The sequence below is a fragment of the Aythya marila genome, assembly GCF_965140915.1.
Source record: "Aythya marila genome assembly, chromosome: 3".
Lineage (NCBI taxonomy): Eukaryota > Metazoa > Chordata > Aves > Anseriformes > Anatidae > Aythya > Aythya marila.
The window spans coordinates 70,765,777-70,778,311 of record NC_139044.1 but is presented as its reverse complement, the minus strand read 5'-3'; the positions used below and the strand labels follow the sequence as shown (position 1 = coordinate 70,778,311).

General features: G+C 47.0%; 1 protein-coding gene across 1 annotated transcript in view; it reads right to left on the bottom strand.

The window, feature by feature from the left end:
• Positions 1-1,713: 1,713 nt before the first annotated feature.
• The window catches only part of NR2E1 (nuclear receptor subfamily 2 group E member 1), a gene marked incomplete at both ends in the record, with an annotated part of 12,983 nt that continues 2,161 nt past the window's right edge, over positions 1,714-12,535 (bottom strand). The window contains 8 exons of the mRNA XM_082758350.1: positions 1,714-1,876; positions 3,678-3,783; positions 4,024-4,173; positions 4,565-4,661; positions 8,843-8,989; positions 9,951-10,186; positions 10,403-10,490; positions 10,664-10,809. Coding sequence (XP_082614476.1) covers positions 1,714-1,876; positions 3,678-3,783; positions 4,024-4,173; positions 4,565-4,661; positions 8,843-8,989; positions 9,951-10,186; positions 10,403-10,490; positions 10,664-10,809 — 1,133 coding nt within the window. The remainder of the gene's footprint in view (positions 1,877-3,677; positions 3,784-4,023; positions 4,174-4,564; positions 4,662-8,842; positions 8,990-9,950; positions 10,187-10,402; positions 10,491-10,663; positions 10,810-12,535) is intronic.

Here is a 12,535-nt window from a genome sequence, read left to right as displayed (position 1 = left end):
TTTTGTTCTCATCAACCATCGTGAGATGCACAACTCACAGGTACTGGATCTAAATAACTCAATGCTAAATAACGAAACAGAAGACGTATGCTAGGTTAGACATCGAATCTGTTTGGAATTACGTCCCAGAAAAAGCTCTGTGTCAGCTCCTTGAGAAGGAAACGTTAGAAAGCTTGCAGTAAATGTGTATGAAATACAGAAAACAACTTTGTAGGACATCAGATCCTTTTGCCCCAAGGCAGGATCACCTGTAGCTAAGTTATTCCCTTAAAATTTGTCTAACCTGCTCTTTAAAACCTCTGATGGTGGATACTCCACAGCATCCGAGGCAACTCATTTTAGTAGAGATTATTTCTGTTCCCTGGTAAGCAGAGTGCAGTCAAAGAAACTAATCCAGAAACAAAAGGATAAGCATTAAAAGGGCAGTGGAAAGTAATTTAAATTCAATATATTTTTATTCTTTGTAAATACAATGAGTACAACTTTTTAACTTCACAAATCAGTTAATCCACTTTGTACAGGAAAAGTTTTACTCATTCTATGATAGTCCAAGTGCTGATTTTTCTCAGTGCTAGTTTCTAATAACAAATCAAATTTTGAAAAGTACAGCAGCTATCTTTAAATGTTTTTTTTCCTACATGTTTCATACATCAAATAAGCAGCTTATAATGTTTTTGTGTGTGAGAGGGTGTAGGCGAACAAGGCTTCAAAATTAGAACCTGGAGTTTTCTAAGAAGGCATTGGAGACTTTGGGAAATTGTTAGCATCGTATCAGTCAGCCACCTTTATTTCTTTGAAATAAAATCCCTTCCGTTGATTTCTTTAGAGTCATTTCACTTCTCTGCACATCTCATTGACAAAGAGTTTGGCCACCGTTGCCTTTGGTTTCAGCACTGTGCCAACGGGACAGCCAGCAGGTCACTGAAGCGGTCATCTCCATTGGATTTGGTTTTGCTGTTTTAGTCTTCCTTTCTTGACTCGGACTTTTTTTTCGGGGGTGTGTTTGGGTGGGTGCTTGTGTGTGTAAGAAGAAGGGAAGGTCGGGGAGGAGGTGTGTAAAGCTCTTCTGTCTTGAGATGTTAACCAAACGACGTCTGGTGATGCTGCGTCAGAGATCACCAGCTCGTTTTGCAGGAAGAATGGAACTGCCGTCATAAGCTACTTTTTAATCAGTTCTGAAGGCCACTTCATGATGTATTAGAGCAGAAGCAATGTTTTGGTAACCTGGTCTTAAATGTTGCCTACCGTATTAAAACATTTTACCAACATAGGCTACTTTTAAAACAGTTCTGAAGGCCACCGCATCTCGCGTCACAACAGAAGCCAAGCTTGGTCACCCAGTTCCAAATACCGAACAAACTAAAGTACCTTCTTTCACATTTTGTCTCGGATCTGCCAGTTAAATGAGAGAATAGCGGAGTCTTTGTTAACTATGACTGGCATCTGAATTGCCTCCATCCTGTACTAACAGGAAAAGCAGCCAAATTCCAACCACTTTCACTTTTTCTGCAGAACAAAGCTTTCTCTCCATGATCTAAATCGCTCTGTTCAGAGCAGCAGAATCATATCTACTGGGGTATTTTTTGTCAATGAGTTTAAAGGCTAAACGTTCCCAGGCTTATGCTTCCTGTAGGTTTTGTTAGTTGAGGCTTATTCTCCATAGATAAAAGTTCTTCTCAAACTGTCCGTCCTGATGGTTTGCTTTAAGGTAATTTATATGTCACTGGATTTGTACATATCTGAAAGCAGTCTTGTAATTGGTACATTCCCAATGGTCTTTTTGAAAAACACTTCTTCTATTGTAGATGGACTAATCGAACGTAAAGCTGGTAAAAGCAATAAAAGTTTTCCAAAACGACAGGGTTGTGTGGGGTACCTGGGAAACGGAGAGAGGAAAAAAAAAAAGTGTTATTGAAGTTTTTAGATGTTTTTCCAAAGAAAATCTTTCGCTTCATAGAAAAATTGCACAGATGGGCGCTACCTGTGCTAAAACCCTGTTTTGTACTCACATGAGCCAGAAGGTTGACCCCAAGGCAAACTCTCCTAATGGAGGTTAGCAGAATATAGACCAAGGTCTCTGAGTTTTGATTAGCTCCTTTGTTTATCCCCTCAGAGCAGGAGCAATACAGAGGCAGGATCTGCTCTGGTTTGTCTCTCAGACAACAACTATGTTCTTGATGCAGTTCAGGGAAGAGCTTGACCTATAATAAATACCCTGTCATTTAAAGTGCAATTTAGACCTAGCTGGATTGTCATGGTAATCATTTTGCCTCCTTCTGGTTGCCTTACACGTTTAATAACAATTGACATTTAGAAAGAAAATTTTTGATTAAAGAAGCTGTGTTTTGTCCCCAGGTAATGTATTTGCGTAATAAGCTTTTCCATCCTTTCTCCCAGCTTTTGAAACCAACACAACACGGGATATGGCGCCTAGTTGTGCTTACACTGACTTTACGTCAGTGTGATTCTCAAGCCCTGAGTTGCAGTGGTGTCCCTAAAAGAAGGAGTAGGTCATGGAGAAACATCCTGCTCCCCACGTTGGCCCTCCCTTGTGTCCTACTGAGAGTGACTCCACCGAGATCAGGAGGCTGATACTGCTGTCACACTGGCAGGACAGTAAATTCAAGCCTGAGGGTGAAACAAGCTGAAAGCCTCATCCCATTGGAGTCAGCGTGACAGTTCTGTTAGTGGAGCTTGGGTTTCTCCCTTTCTAGAAAGGCTTTGATACCCTGCAATGGGAGTTTGAGCTTGTTTGAGTACCACTCTGTCTGCCACTGTGCTAGCCTCATGGACCTCCACTGCAGCTAACAGACTGAGGCTGGGACTTTGCAAGACCTCTCGCTGCTCTCCCCAGTCCTGAACCACCCGAGCAGCTGGTGCAGGAGGTGTTAGGTGCATTCTTTTGGCCTCTCCTCCATCCCCCGACTCCAAAATGGTCCATAGCAGGAGGCTGCTCACCTGTTCTCAGCCAGCTGTTACAGAGCGTGGGTTTGCATTTCGCACAGTACATTTCACCCATTCCTGAGTTTACCTCCGTATACTTCGTGGCATGTCAGCTACAACTTTTACAGCAGGTTTTAACATTCCTGTACCCCATGGGACTCTTGTGCTGGATGGGACAGGTAATCTTTTCTTCCCAAAGCAATGATTCGCATCACCCTGCTCTGTCACCAAAATGGGATTCACAAATTGCGGGTTTTTCATTTCAACCCGAACACAGATTTAGGATAGCATCTCAGAAGAGCCATGTAGCTTCCCCGTGTCTCAATTTGTCTACAAAATGGGCGAAATGACATGGGGAACTAACTGTATTGGAGATCTTGGCTGATAAGCACTTACAGTGCTGTGGGGTGAGATGTTGAGTATCACTACTGGCATTGCTTAATAGAGTAAAATGTAGAGAAAACCTAGCCTTCTGAAATGCAAAATGCTCCACAGCAGTATCACTTCGCAAGGGGAGATTCCTCCTTTTACCATTTTCCATTTGTCTGAATAAACCCCATCTTCCTCATTTCATCGGGAAATGCCAAATCCCAGCAGGCTGGCAGTCAATTTGTACTGGCTGTAAAAGCCTAGTCACCACGGCAGTCAGTGGAAATGTCACTTTTGCTACAGCCAGAGCAGGATTTGGCCCCTACGCCTGCAGGAAAGACTTGAAGGAGGCGCTGCTCACCTACCTGGTGTGAATGTAGCTGTTCAGGGTGAGCTGGGCTTCGTCTTGGAGGGCGGCTATCGCGGCAGCATTTCGGAAGCTCCTCAGCTCAGAGCCACTGTGTGTCGGCACTGGAAAGCAGATCAGTTACTTAGTTCAGCGTGGGTCAAAACAGTTCAGCTGATGCTATCTGTGAGGGCTAAGCACTCCATTGTCAGCCTTTCAAAATACCGCACTGACTACTGGAATTTAATGCCAGGAAACCTGTTGGGTGATGTAACACTACATCTGGTTTAAAACGTCATTTTTTGCTTTAAAGTAGCAACCTCAAAGCTATCAGGACAGACTAGTGAGAGATTATTTCTGCTTACCAGCTTTAAAAGTGACAATGCATTTGAGACAGGCAAATTCAGTAGCATCTAGCCGGAGTTGTCTAAATCTAGCCACAACCTCCTGTAAAGCCTGTATTTCTGAAATAATTTTATTCAGCTTCTGAGAATCTGTATTGTCACCGTTCATGCCTGAAAGAGAAACAGAAGCAGATGAAATAAATAATATTAAAGGCATTTGCTTTATTTTATATTGATTTCTGACAAAATCCTGTGTATCAATATCCATTCTATTGTCACACTTGTCTATCTGGTTCCATGTAAACTGACTATATTGTATGAAAGTTAATATAAAATCTTCTCTTGGATGATAACAAACACAGTAATTTGCATTTAAATGACAATGCAAGCAGTCATGAATACAACAAAACAACATTATTTGCATTTAAATATAGATTTATAAATGACAGGTATGCTCCATTGTTCAGTAGGAATTTGTTATTCTTTACATGTTGTTCTTTTTTCAGTAATGTATTTTTATGGTAATTTTTGTAACAAAGTCATTAAATTGTGCAATTCTTACCAGATACAGCCAGTAGAGTGTTAGCATCAACTGGAATGGCCCATTGTGCTATTCCTAGAACAAACAGTTCTCTCCAAGCATCTTCCAAAAGCATCAGCTGTCATACAATAGATGTACAATATAACATAGTGTATAATTTATAGATTTATAAACAATTTAAATATGTAAATTTCTGTTATTTTAAAAACTACTTTAAATGCCTGTCATGGTATTTTCCCCACAGAATGCGTTAGCTCTTCTCTTAGCTTTTTGAGAAGGTGTCTCGAAATAAGTCCATGCATTGTAGCGAAACACGCGGTGTTGGCTCCCTGTGCACCGTGTTGGACACCAAACGGGAGCAGAAAGAGAAAGGGGAGTGACAGCTCCTGCCCCAGAGAGCTCACCCATGACAGGAGTGCTTGCCTCTATTTTTCAGCATGACTCCTATCAGTGTGGGCTCTCCTCTCCGTGGCCATGTAGAGCTGTCCTAGAGCAAGCTGGAAGGGTGCTTTCCTATCGCTCTCTAGGGACTACCTTCCTTTCCCTCCTGAAGGCAGGATTTCTGAGGAAAAGCCTGGAATTGCATCACGGGGTAGGGAGCACTGCTTTAGACCACATATGTACGTTTAACCCCTTCCTTCCTAAGGAAATCTTCAGCTCTTTCAAGCACAGCATCTGCACACACATACAAAGACTCAATGCCACCTATTTTCCTGCTTTTTGCCTCAAATGACTCAGGAATTCCAGTCAGTAAACGCTGTTTCCTTTTAGAAAGCCTGAGAAGCAGGGCTGGGGAAGCCATCGACAGAGGGACAAGGGAGGAGGAACTCGAATACAGCCACACGCCTCATGTTTTCAGCTCTCCCTAACAGCACAAATTGCGGCCACCCAGGCAGTGGGCTCTGAACTTAGCATGCCAGCTGCAGCTAAGCTGACAGCACTGCTGGTTCTCTGCGATTTTTGTGCATCGTCTGGCTTTATGGATGATGTGGTGTTTTTTTTTTGGAAGCAATGCCATCGATTTCCGTGGAGAGGCACTGGTGCATCTGAGGAGACATGACTCCTGGTAATGCAGATGGCAGAGCCAGAACAGAAATATTTAAGTCTTGAGAGCATCTATGGATTGTTGGCCCGGATCGACTCTTAGGAGGGGTTTGGAGGGCTTGGTTTTCAGCAGAAAGTCATTAGTTCCCTGGCCCAGCCTAAAGGACATGCTGTAGTGCATACAAATGGCTGGGACATCACATTTCTTGGTAGGGTGGGAGAGATTTGGAGGGCTGAGAATTGTAGTGGACTCACAAGGGGTTATCTGGTGGCTCCATGCGGTGAAAACAGGTTGCACAGAACATGCAGCAAAAAAGCAAACCACATTAATACTGCTATGGCCCCTGAAAGTATCAGCAGCTTCTCATCTTAGGAAGATAGGAAGGAGGATATATTAGGAAGATTATGAAAAAGGAAAAAAACAAAAACAACAAATAAACAAAAAAAAATCATACCAAATTAATTATTATCTCCTTGGAATCAGATATATGAAAGTTATAAATGGTACGGAAAACATGCACTAAAAATGAATCCTTTATCCATGTGTTAGCACCTAACAGTATTAAGGGTTTTAAACCACCCTGTTCTGATCAAAATGGGAGGAAGAGCTCTCAGAGTCTCATCGTTACAGGCTTATGCCCATTTTGTGCTTTTTTGTGCTATGTGCTTTGCAGAACTTCTGCAGAACTTGGCTAAAGAAACTGTGACAGGAAAGTATTTCTGCCTCTGTTTACATGTAATTACTGTTTGAAATAAATTAATTGGACTTTACAACACTAGAAGCTGCCCAGATTTTTGTAGGAAATGTGGGGGGAGTCTAGGCACAGCACCAACCTCAGCTCTGGTCTGAGAGCAGCTGAACCTGCCTGCAAGTCTTCCCCTCCTCCAGATAATCCTGATGGATATACAGGTTTCTGGATGACATAGGAAATGATTTGCCAACCTTTCATTTGCTTTTGTAAAACTTTTTTTTGCCACTCATTCATGCAGATACAATGGTAGTGAATGGTGGCTCCTGGAAGATATCGATTTCATCTGTTCTTTTTCCCCAAGTGTTTAAAGTCAGAGGACTTTACAAATAAGAGACTATCCCAATAGCTGAAGCTTTCTTCATGCCTATGCATAAGTCTGTAAAACCACCAATTAAAATAATTCATGCTGAAGTCATCCTCAGCCCTCCTCCTTCAAAGAAACGAGAAATACCAGGCTTTCTGAAGGACCTGTTTTTGCTCCTGAATCAATCCCATCCTTGTTGGCGTGACCTTCTCTTGGTGACTTGCGTTGGGCCAACCTCTCTGAGGGACAAGCCGGGCAGGTGTGCGGGAGCGACACAGCTATCCGCAGGCTTGTGTTTTGTCAGCAAATTGGCTTCTGCTTATTTCCTTGCCTTCGAGACGAAACAGAGTCCTGGAATCACAATGTCCTTGCCTTTTCAGAAGAGCACGAAACAAAAGCAAAATCCAGGAGAAGGTTTTTTAGGCTCTACTTGAGCAGATGTCAGGGATACAAAAAGAGAAATTCAGACATTTACAGCTGGGCCATTGTCAAATTAAATAGTGCGGTGGCAGTATTATAAAAATCAACTGTCTGATTATTCGCGATATGAGGTGATTAAAATCAGAGTTGTTTCTTCTCCAGCTCTCCTGAATGTGACAGGGGAATCACGTGAAAAAAGGCTGGTGTCAGAGCAGCTCCAAAAATTGGCTCGCGGTGAGGTCCGGTGAGTGAAGGGGATGTTGAGGAGAGGCTGGGACTTTAACACGTGGGTAATTCACTAACGGGAGCCCCTGGAGGTGAACCAGGTCATGTAAAGACAAGGGGAGCAGTCTGCTATCTATGGCAGCTGAGCAGGCCTTGCTGTTTGAGCTGTGTTTGTCACGTGCAGTGGAGACGTCTCTTGCTCCCAAATCCTGCTGCCCACCTTCTCCCCACACAAGCAGAGGTGACTTTTGGGAAATGCGTCCTTATTATGCTGAACGAGGCCTTCTCCTTTGCTTCTTCAGCTCCCTGTGGACACTGTTGTTTGCTGTGGACATCACTGGCCAAGAGATGGATCCGTCTCCTTCCCATGCCCTGAGGCCCTGCTGGAGCAGCACCCTTGCTGCTTCTTCTTGATGTCGGGACCTTTCTTCAGCTGCTTCATGTGGCAGATCTGGTGCTCCGTAGGAGTAACAGCAGCAGGAGACAGCAGTAGAAAACAGCACTTTGATCTGGGGCTGCTGCCTTCCTAAAGGTGGCTGTGTAACCCCTGGGCCTGCCCCATCCCTCCCCTCAGCTGGAGCTGAGTGGGGTCTAATCTGTCCCTGGTTGTCTACCCTAATGACAGGGATTTCAAAATGGGGGTCTGGTGCTAGAAAAGGGACTATTCAATATACCTTAGCCCTTAGTTAGAAACCCCTCTTGGTTTCCTAAGAAGTCCTTTCCTTCTGTTCAAAATCTGTGTTTGCATATGAACTGCAACCTTCCCCCTGGAACCTGGTGTGTGTGACACCTAAGGCACAACATCTCTAGTTACCATTTTGTGAAATCAGCTCAATCGTATCAAAGTGTTAGGTATCCGTTTTTTGATTGGAGCTTTGCATAGATTTCCCCCCTTCCATTTTATAATTATCTGATTACTTTTTTTAAAATTAGTGCGTTTTACAAGGCACGCAGAGTCCTCATCAAGAATCAAGTCATTAAGAAATTGCTTCAGCTCGTATGGTTCACATGTGATTTACTTGAGGCAAAGGCAAATTGTCACAGAGGAAAACAAGACAAATTAGGGAAGATTTTAATTAACGGTGCGAAATATTGGGGGCTGGCCAAATTTGGCTTCCACTATATTGGAGTAATTGTAATGTAAGTTCACTGAAACCAACGTGAACAAGGAAAAAATGTTGACTAGGTGAAAAATTTTGTTGAGAGGAGAGGAGAGGAGAGGAGAGGAGAGGAGAGGAGAGGAGAGGAGAGGAGAGGAGAGGAGAGGAGAGGAGAGGAGAGGAGAGGAGAGGAGAGGAGAGGAGAGGAGAGGAGAGGAGAGGAGAGGAGAGGAGAGGTGTGAGGGAGGGAATGATTTTCAGAAATCACCTCACTCATATCCTGGGCTGTACGCTTAACTAAGCACATCTCATTGAGAAAATAAGATACTGTCTCCCATTTTATGGAAGAAAAGGTTGAGCCACAAGTAATTGAAGGTTTAGGACCCAACCTGTGCTCTGAGCCTTCTGTATCAGGCAGGCCTGACGGATGCCATTTCATCTGTAGGTGCCTTACCTGGTCTTGTAAGGACAAGGTGGAGAAGGCTGGGACGCTCTTGGCCCACTTGATGCTCATGAACAGAAGTCTGGCTGCTGACTCGCAGACGGATTCGGTGGCCACTTCGTAGAGATACATGGGGGTGCCATTGACTTCGTGCGGATACTAATGTCAAAAAGAAAATAAAGCAACTTCATACAATGCCACCGAGGCAGCCTGATCGTCCTCTCCCATCCAGCTGCCATTCAGTGAATCACGCTCGTGCCCCGTACGCGGTGTGCACTCTCTTGTTCTGCAACCAGATGGCATTGCTTTCAGCGGGCCCCCTCCAAACCACTCTGAGCTGTTTGTGGATGGGCTGCACTACTGGAACAGTTCACCGGAGGGTGTTGAGGGGAAAAGAAAATTACTACATCAGGGAAAAAAAACTATTAAATACGGTGTCATCCTTTACCCTGTCACAGAGTGGCACGCCTCTGGTGGAAGAGTTACAAGAATGCAAGTTTGATTAAGGATTTTTTTTTTTATACATATAACTTGTGCTTCAGAGGCTGCTTCAGCAGCCCAGCTTTGCATGGCAGAGCAGTAAATCCGTGTGGAGCCTCACCCTTTGTCTCACTCCCCGACTGCAACAGGCTGTAAGCAGATGCCTGGAGCTAACTGTACCCACCTACAGCACGTAATGGAGTTATGTTTTCAAACATGTTGTATATTTACTAGCTAAATAATTTCTGATTCAGTGTTTTGCAAGGCATAATATACAACTACACGTGATGGTCGTGTTCATGACATCAAGCTACCAACTCGAAATGCAGAGCTATTTAAGTGGTCTGCTGTCCAATTTTCTAGGTGCTGGAAATACATGAAATGCTATTGCAAAGGGCTTGACGAAGATTCCCTGGTGGCTCATTCCTGTGCAGCTGAGGCCGTGGCAGGCTGCAGGCAGGAGGAGTGGGTTATCAGCTGGTCCTTCAGCACCCTCCATCCTGCTGGGACCTCTCACCCCTTGCACTTTGTCTATCCAGAGCACTTTAGGGACATAAAAACAGAGTCCCCACCACAACCCGCAACACCTCACACCTTGCTCTTCTCCAAGTACCCCTGGGGGGCCGGTGCGGGGTCTGACCTTGGGGGTGGGCTGTGCCAGGCCCACCAGGGCCTGCCTCTCGGGGGTGCTGGCAACGGCGGCCAGCTCCAGGCCGTGGGGCTCCAGCTGGGAGACGGCAGTGAAGAAGGCGGGCGCCGGCAGGGCGGTGGCGGGGAAATGCGGGGCGCCGCCGCTCTCCTCCTTGTGCCCGCGGAAGTAGAGGGCCACCTGCTTGCGTATCGTCGACGTCCGGGGTCCCCGCTCGTGCTGCACGGCTGCGGGACACCGAGGAGAGGCGGTGACCCCAAGGGTGCCCCTGCTTGGATGGGGTCCCCTCCGCCCCGAGTCCTTCCCACTGCCAGCCCCCACCCGCTGCTGGGGGTCCCCCATCACAGGGGGCGACCCAAGGGAAGGAAAGGGGGGGTCCCTTGGGGTGGGCTCCCTTGACTCCCTCCCTTTTTGGGGTCCAGCCCCAGCGAGGCGGCAGGTACCGTCTTTGTTCATGTTGACTTCCAAGCACTTCTTCAGCCGGCAGGCCCGGCACTGGTTCCTGTGTGTCTTGTCCACCGGGCAGCCCCCCTGCAAGGCAAAGGGACATCGGGGAGAGCCGGGCCGAGCCCAACCGAGCCGGGCCAAGCCGGGCCGAGCCTTCAGCACCCGAGACAGCGACGGCGGCGACCTCCCCGGGGCTCCCCGGTGTCCCCCGGGGCTGTTTCGGGGCGCAGAGGCTCCGGGAGGGGTGCGCAGCCTACCTGGTTCCCCGATTTGCACACATAGGTCCTGTTCCTCCTGATGCTCCGCTTGAAAAACCCCGAGCAGCCATCGCAGGCGTACACCCCGTAGTGCTTCCCGGAGCTGCGGTCCCCGCACACTTTGCAGGGGATGTCCAAAATGCGACCTGAAAGCGGAGGAGGGAGAGGGGGAGAGAGGGAGGGAGAGAGGGAGCGCTAAGCAGCCTGACCTCCGGAGGGATTAGCCCCGGAGCTGCGGTACAAGCAAATAATGAAGTGATTTTATAGCCAACTTTCTTTTCCTTGAGCAAGTGTCAGTTTTCCACAATGAGCATTATTCATGCACCGCTACGTTTATTCGGATCTCCTGTAATCGCCGGGACCCGCTTTGCAAGGGGGGGCTCGCGGCTGCGGCTGCGGCTGGGGGGGGGGGGGCAGCGGGCTTGGGGGCGTTCCTGCCGCAGACCGAGCCCCGTAAGAAACCCAAACCAAACCGGGCCACCAGGAGCCGAAGGGACCTCCTCGTCCCCGCCGCAAGCCCGGGCACCGGGGCCGGGATCGGGGGGCAGCCGGCACCCGGGGGGCAGCGGCGGGGGAGGCACCGCGGGCACCCCCGGGCAGAGCCGGGACCGGGCCGGCAGCGCCCGGAGAGGGGGAAAAGCTCGAGGAGAGGCGGCCGGGCCCCTGCCGAGAGTCCCGCTAAACCCTGCTGGGCGCCTGGCTTCCCTCTGCCCGTCCGCTTTCCTTTTCCCTTTTTCCTTTTTCGTTTTCATTTTTTCATTATTCGTTTTTCATTTTTTTTCCCTTTCCTTTCCTTCCTTCCTTTCCTTTCCTTTCCTTTCCTTTCCTTTCCTTTCCTTTCCTTTCCTTTCCTTTCCTTTCCTTTCCTTTCCTTTCCTTTCCTTTCCTTTCCTTTCCTTTCCTTTCCTTTCCTTTCCTTTCCTTTCCTTTCCTTTCCTTTCCTTTCCTTTCCTTTCCTTTCCTTTCCTTTCCTTTCCTTTCCTTTCCTTTCCTTTCCTTTCCTTTCCTTTCCTTTCCTCTTCCTTTCTCCTATACTTTTTCCCCTGTACTTTTTCTCCTCTACATTTTCTCCTCTATTTTTCTTTTTTCTTTTCTTTCTTTTCTTTTTCTTTTCTTTTCTTTTCTTTTCTTTCTTTTTTCTTTTCTTTTCTTTTCTTTTCTTTTCTTTTCTTTTCTTTTCTTTTCTTTTCTTTTCTTTTCTTTTCTCTTCTCTTCTCTTCTTCTCTTCTCTTCTCTTCTCTTCTCTTCTCTTCTCTTCTCTTCTCTTCTCTTCTCTTCTCTTCTCTTCTCTTCTCTTCTCTTCTCTTCTCTTCTCTTCTCTTCTCTTCTCTTCTCTTCTCTTCTCTTCTCTTCTCTTCTCTTCTCTTCTCTTCTCTTCTCTTCTCTCCTCTCCTCTCCTCTCCTCTCCTCTCCTCTCCTCTCCTCTCCTCTCCTCTCCTCTCCTCTCCTCTCCTCTCCTCTCCTCTCCTCTCCTCTCCTCTCCTCTCCTCTCCTCTCCTCTCCTCTCCTCTCCTCTCCTCTCCTCTCCTCTCCAACCCCCCCAGACCCCCCCAGACCCCTCTATCCCAACCCCAGCCCCCTCCCGATGCCGTCCCCCCTTTTTTAGGGCGCTGCGCCGGGGTCTGGCTGCGGGCCGGGGGCTCCGGGGGCTCCCTGGAGCCTTTGGGAGCCCGGGATGCTTTCAGACGTCTGCGCTGGGGCTCTAAGACAATGCCTGCCGGCGGACAATAGGGACATTAGATAAAGTGTTAACTTAATGATTTTGCCCATTGAAACTCGTTTGACTGCCTCCAATGAGCACAAGCTGCCAGCTTCTCCCCTAAATGAGACCCGACAGCTGCTATACACAGCTCGGCTAGAGGGCCGGGGATT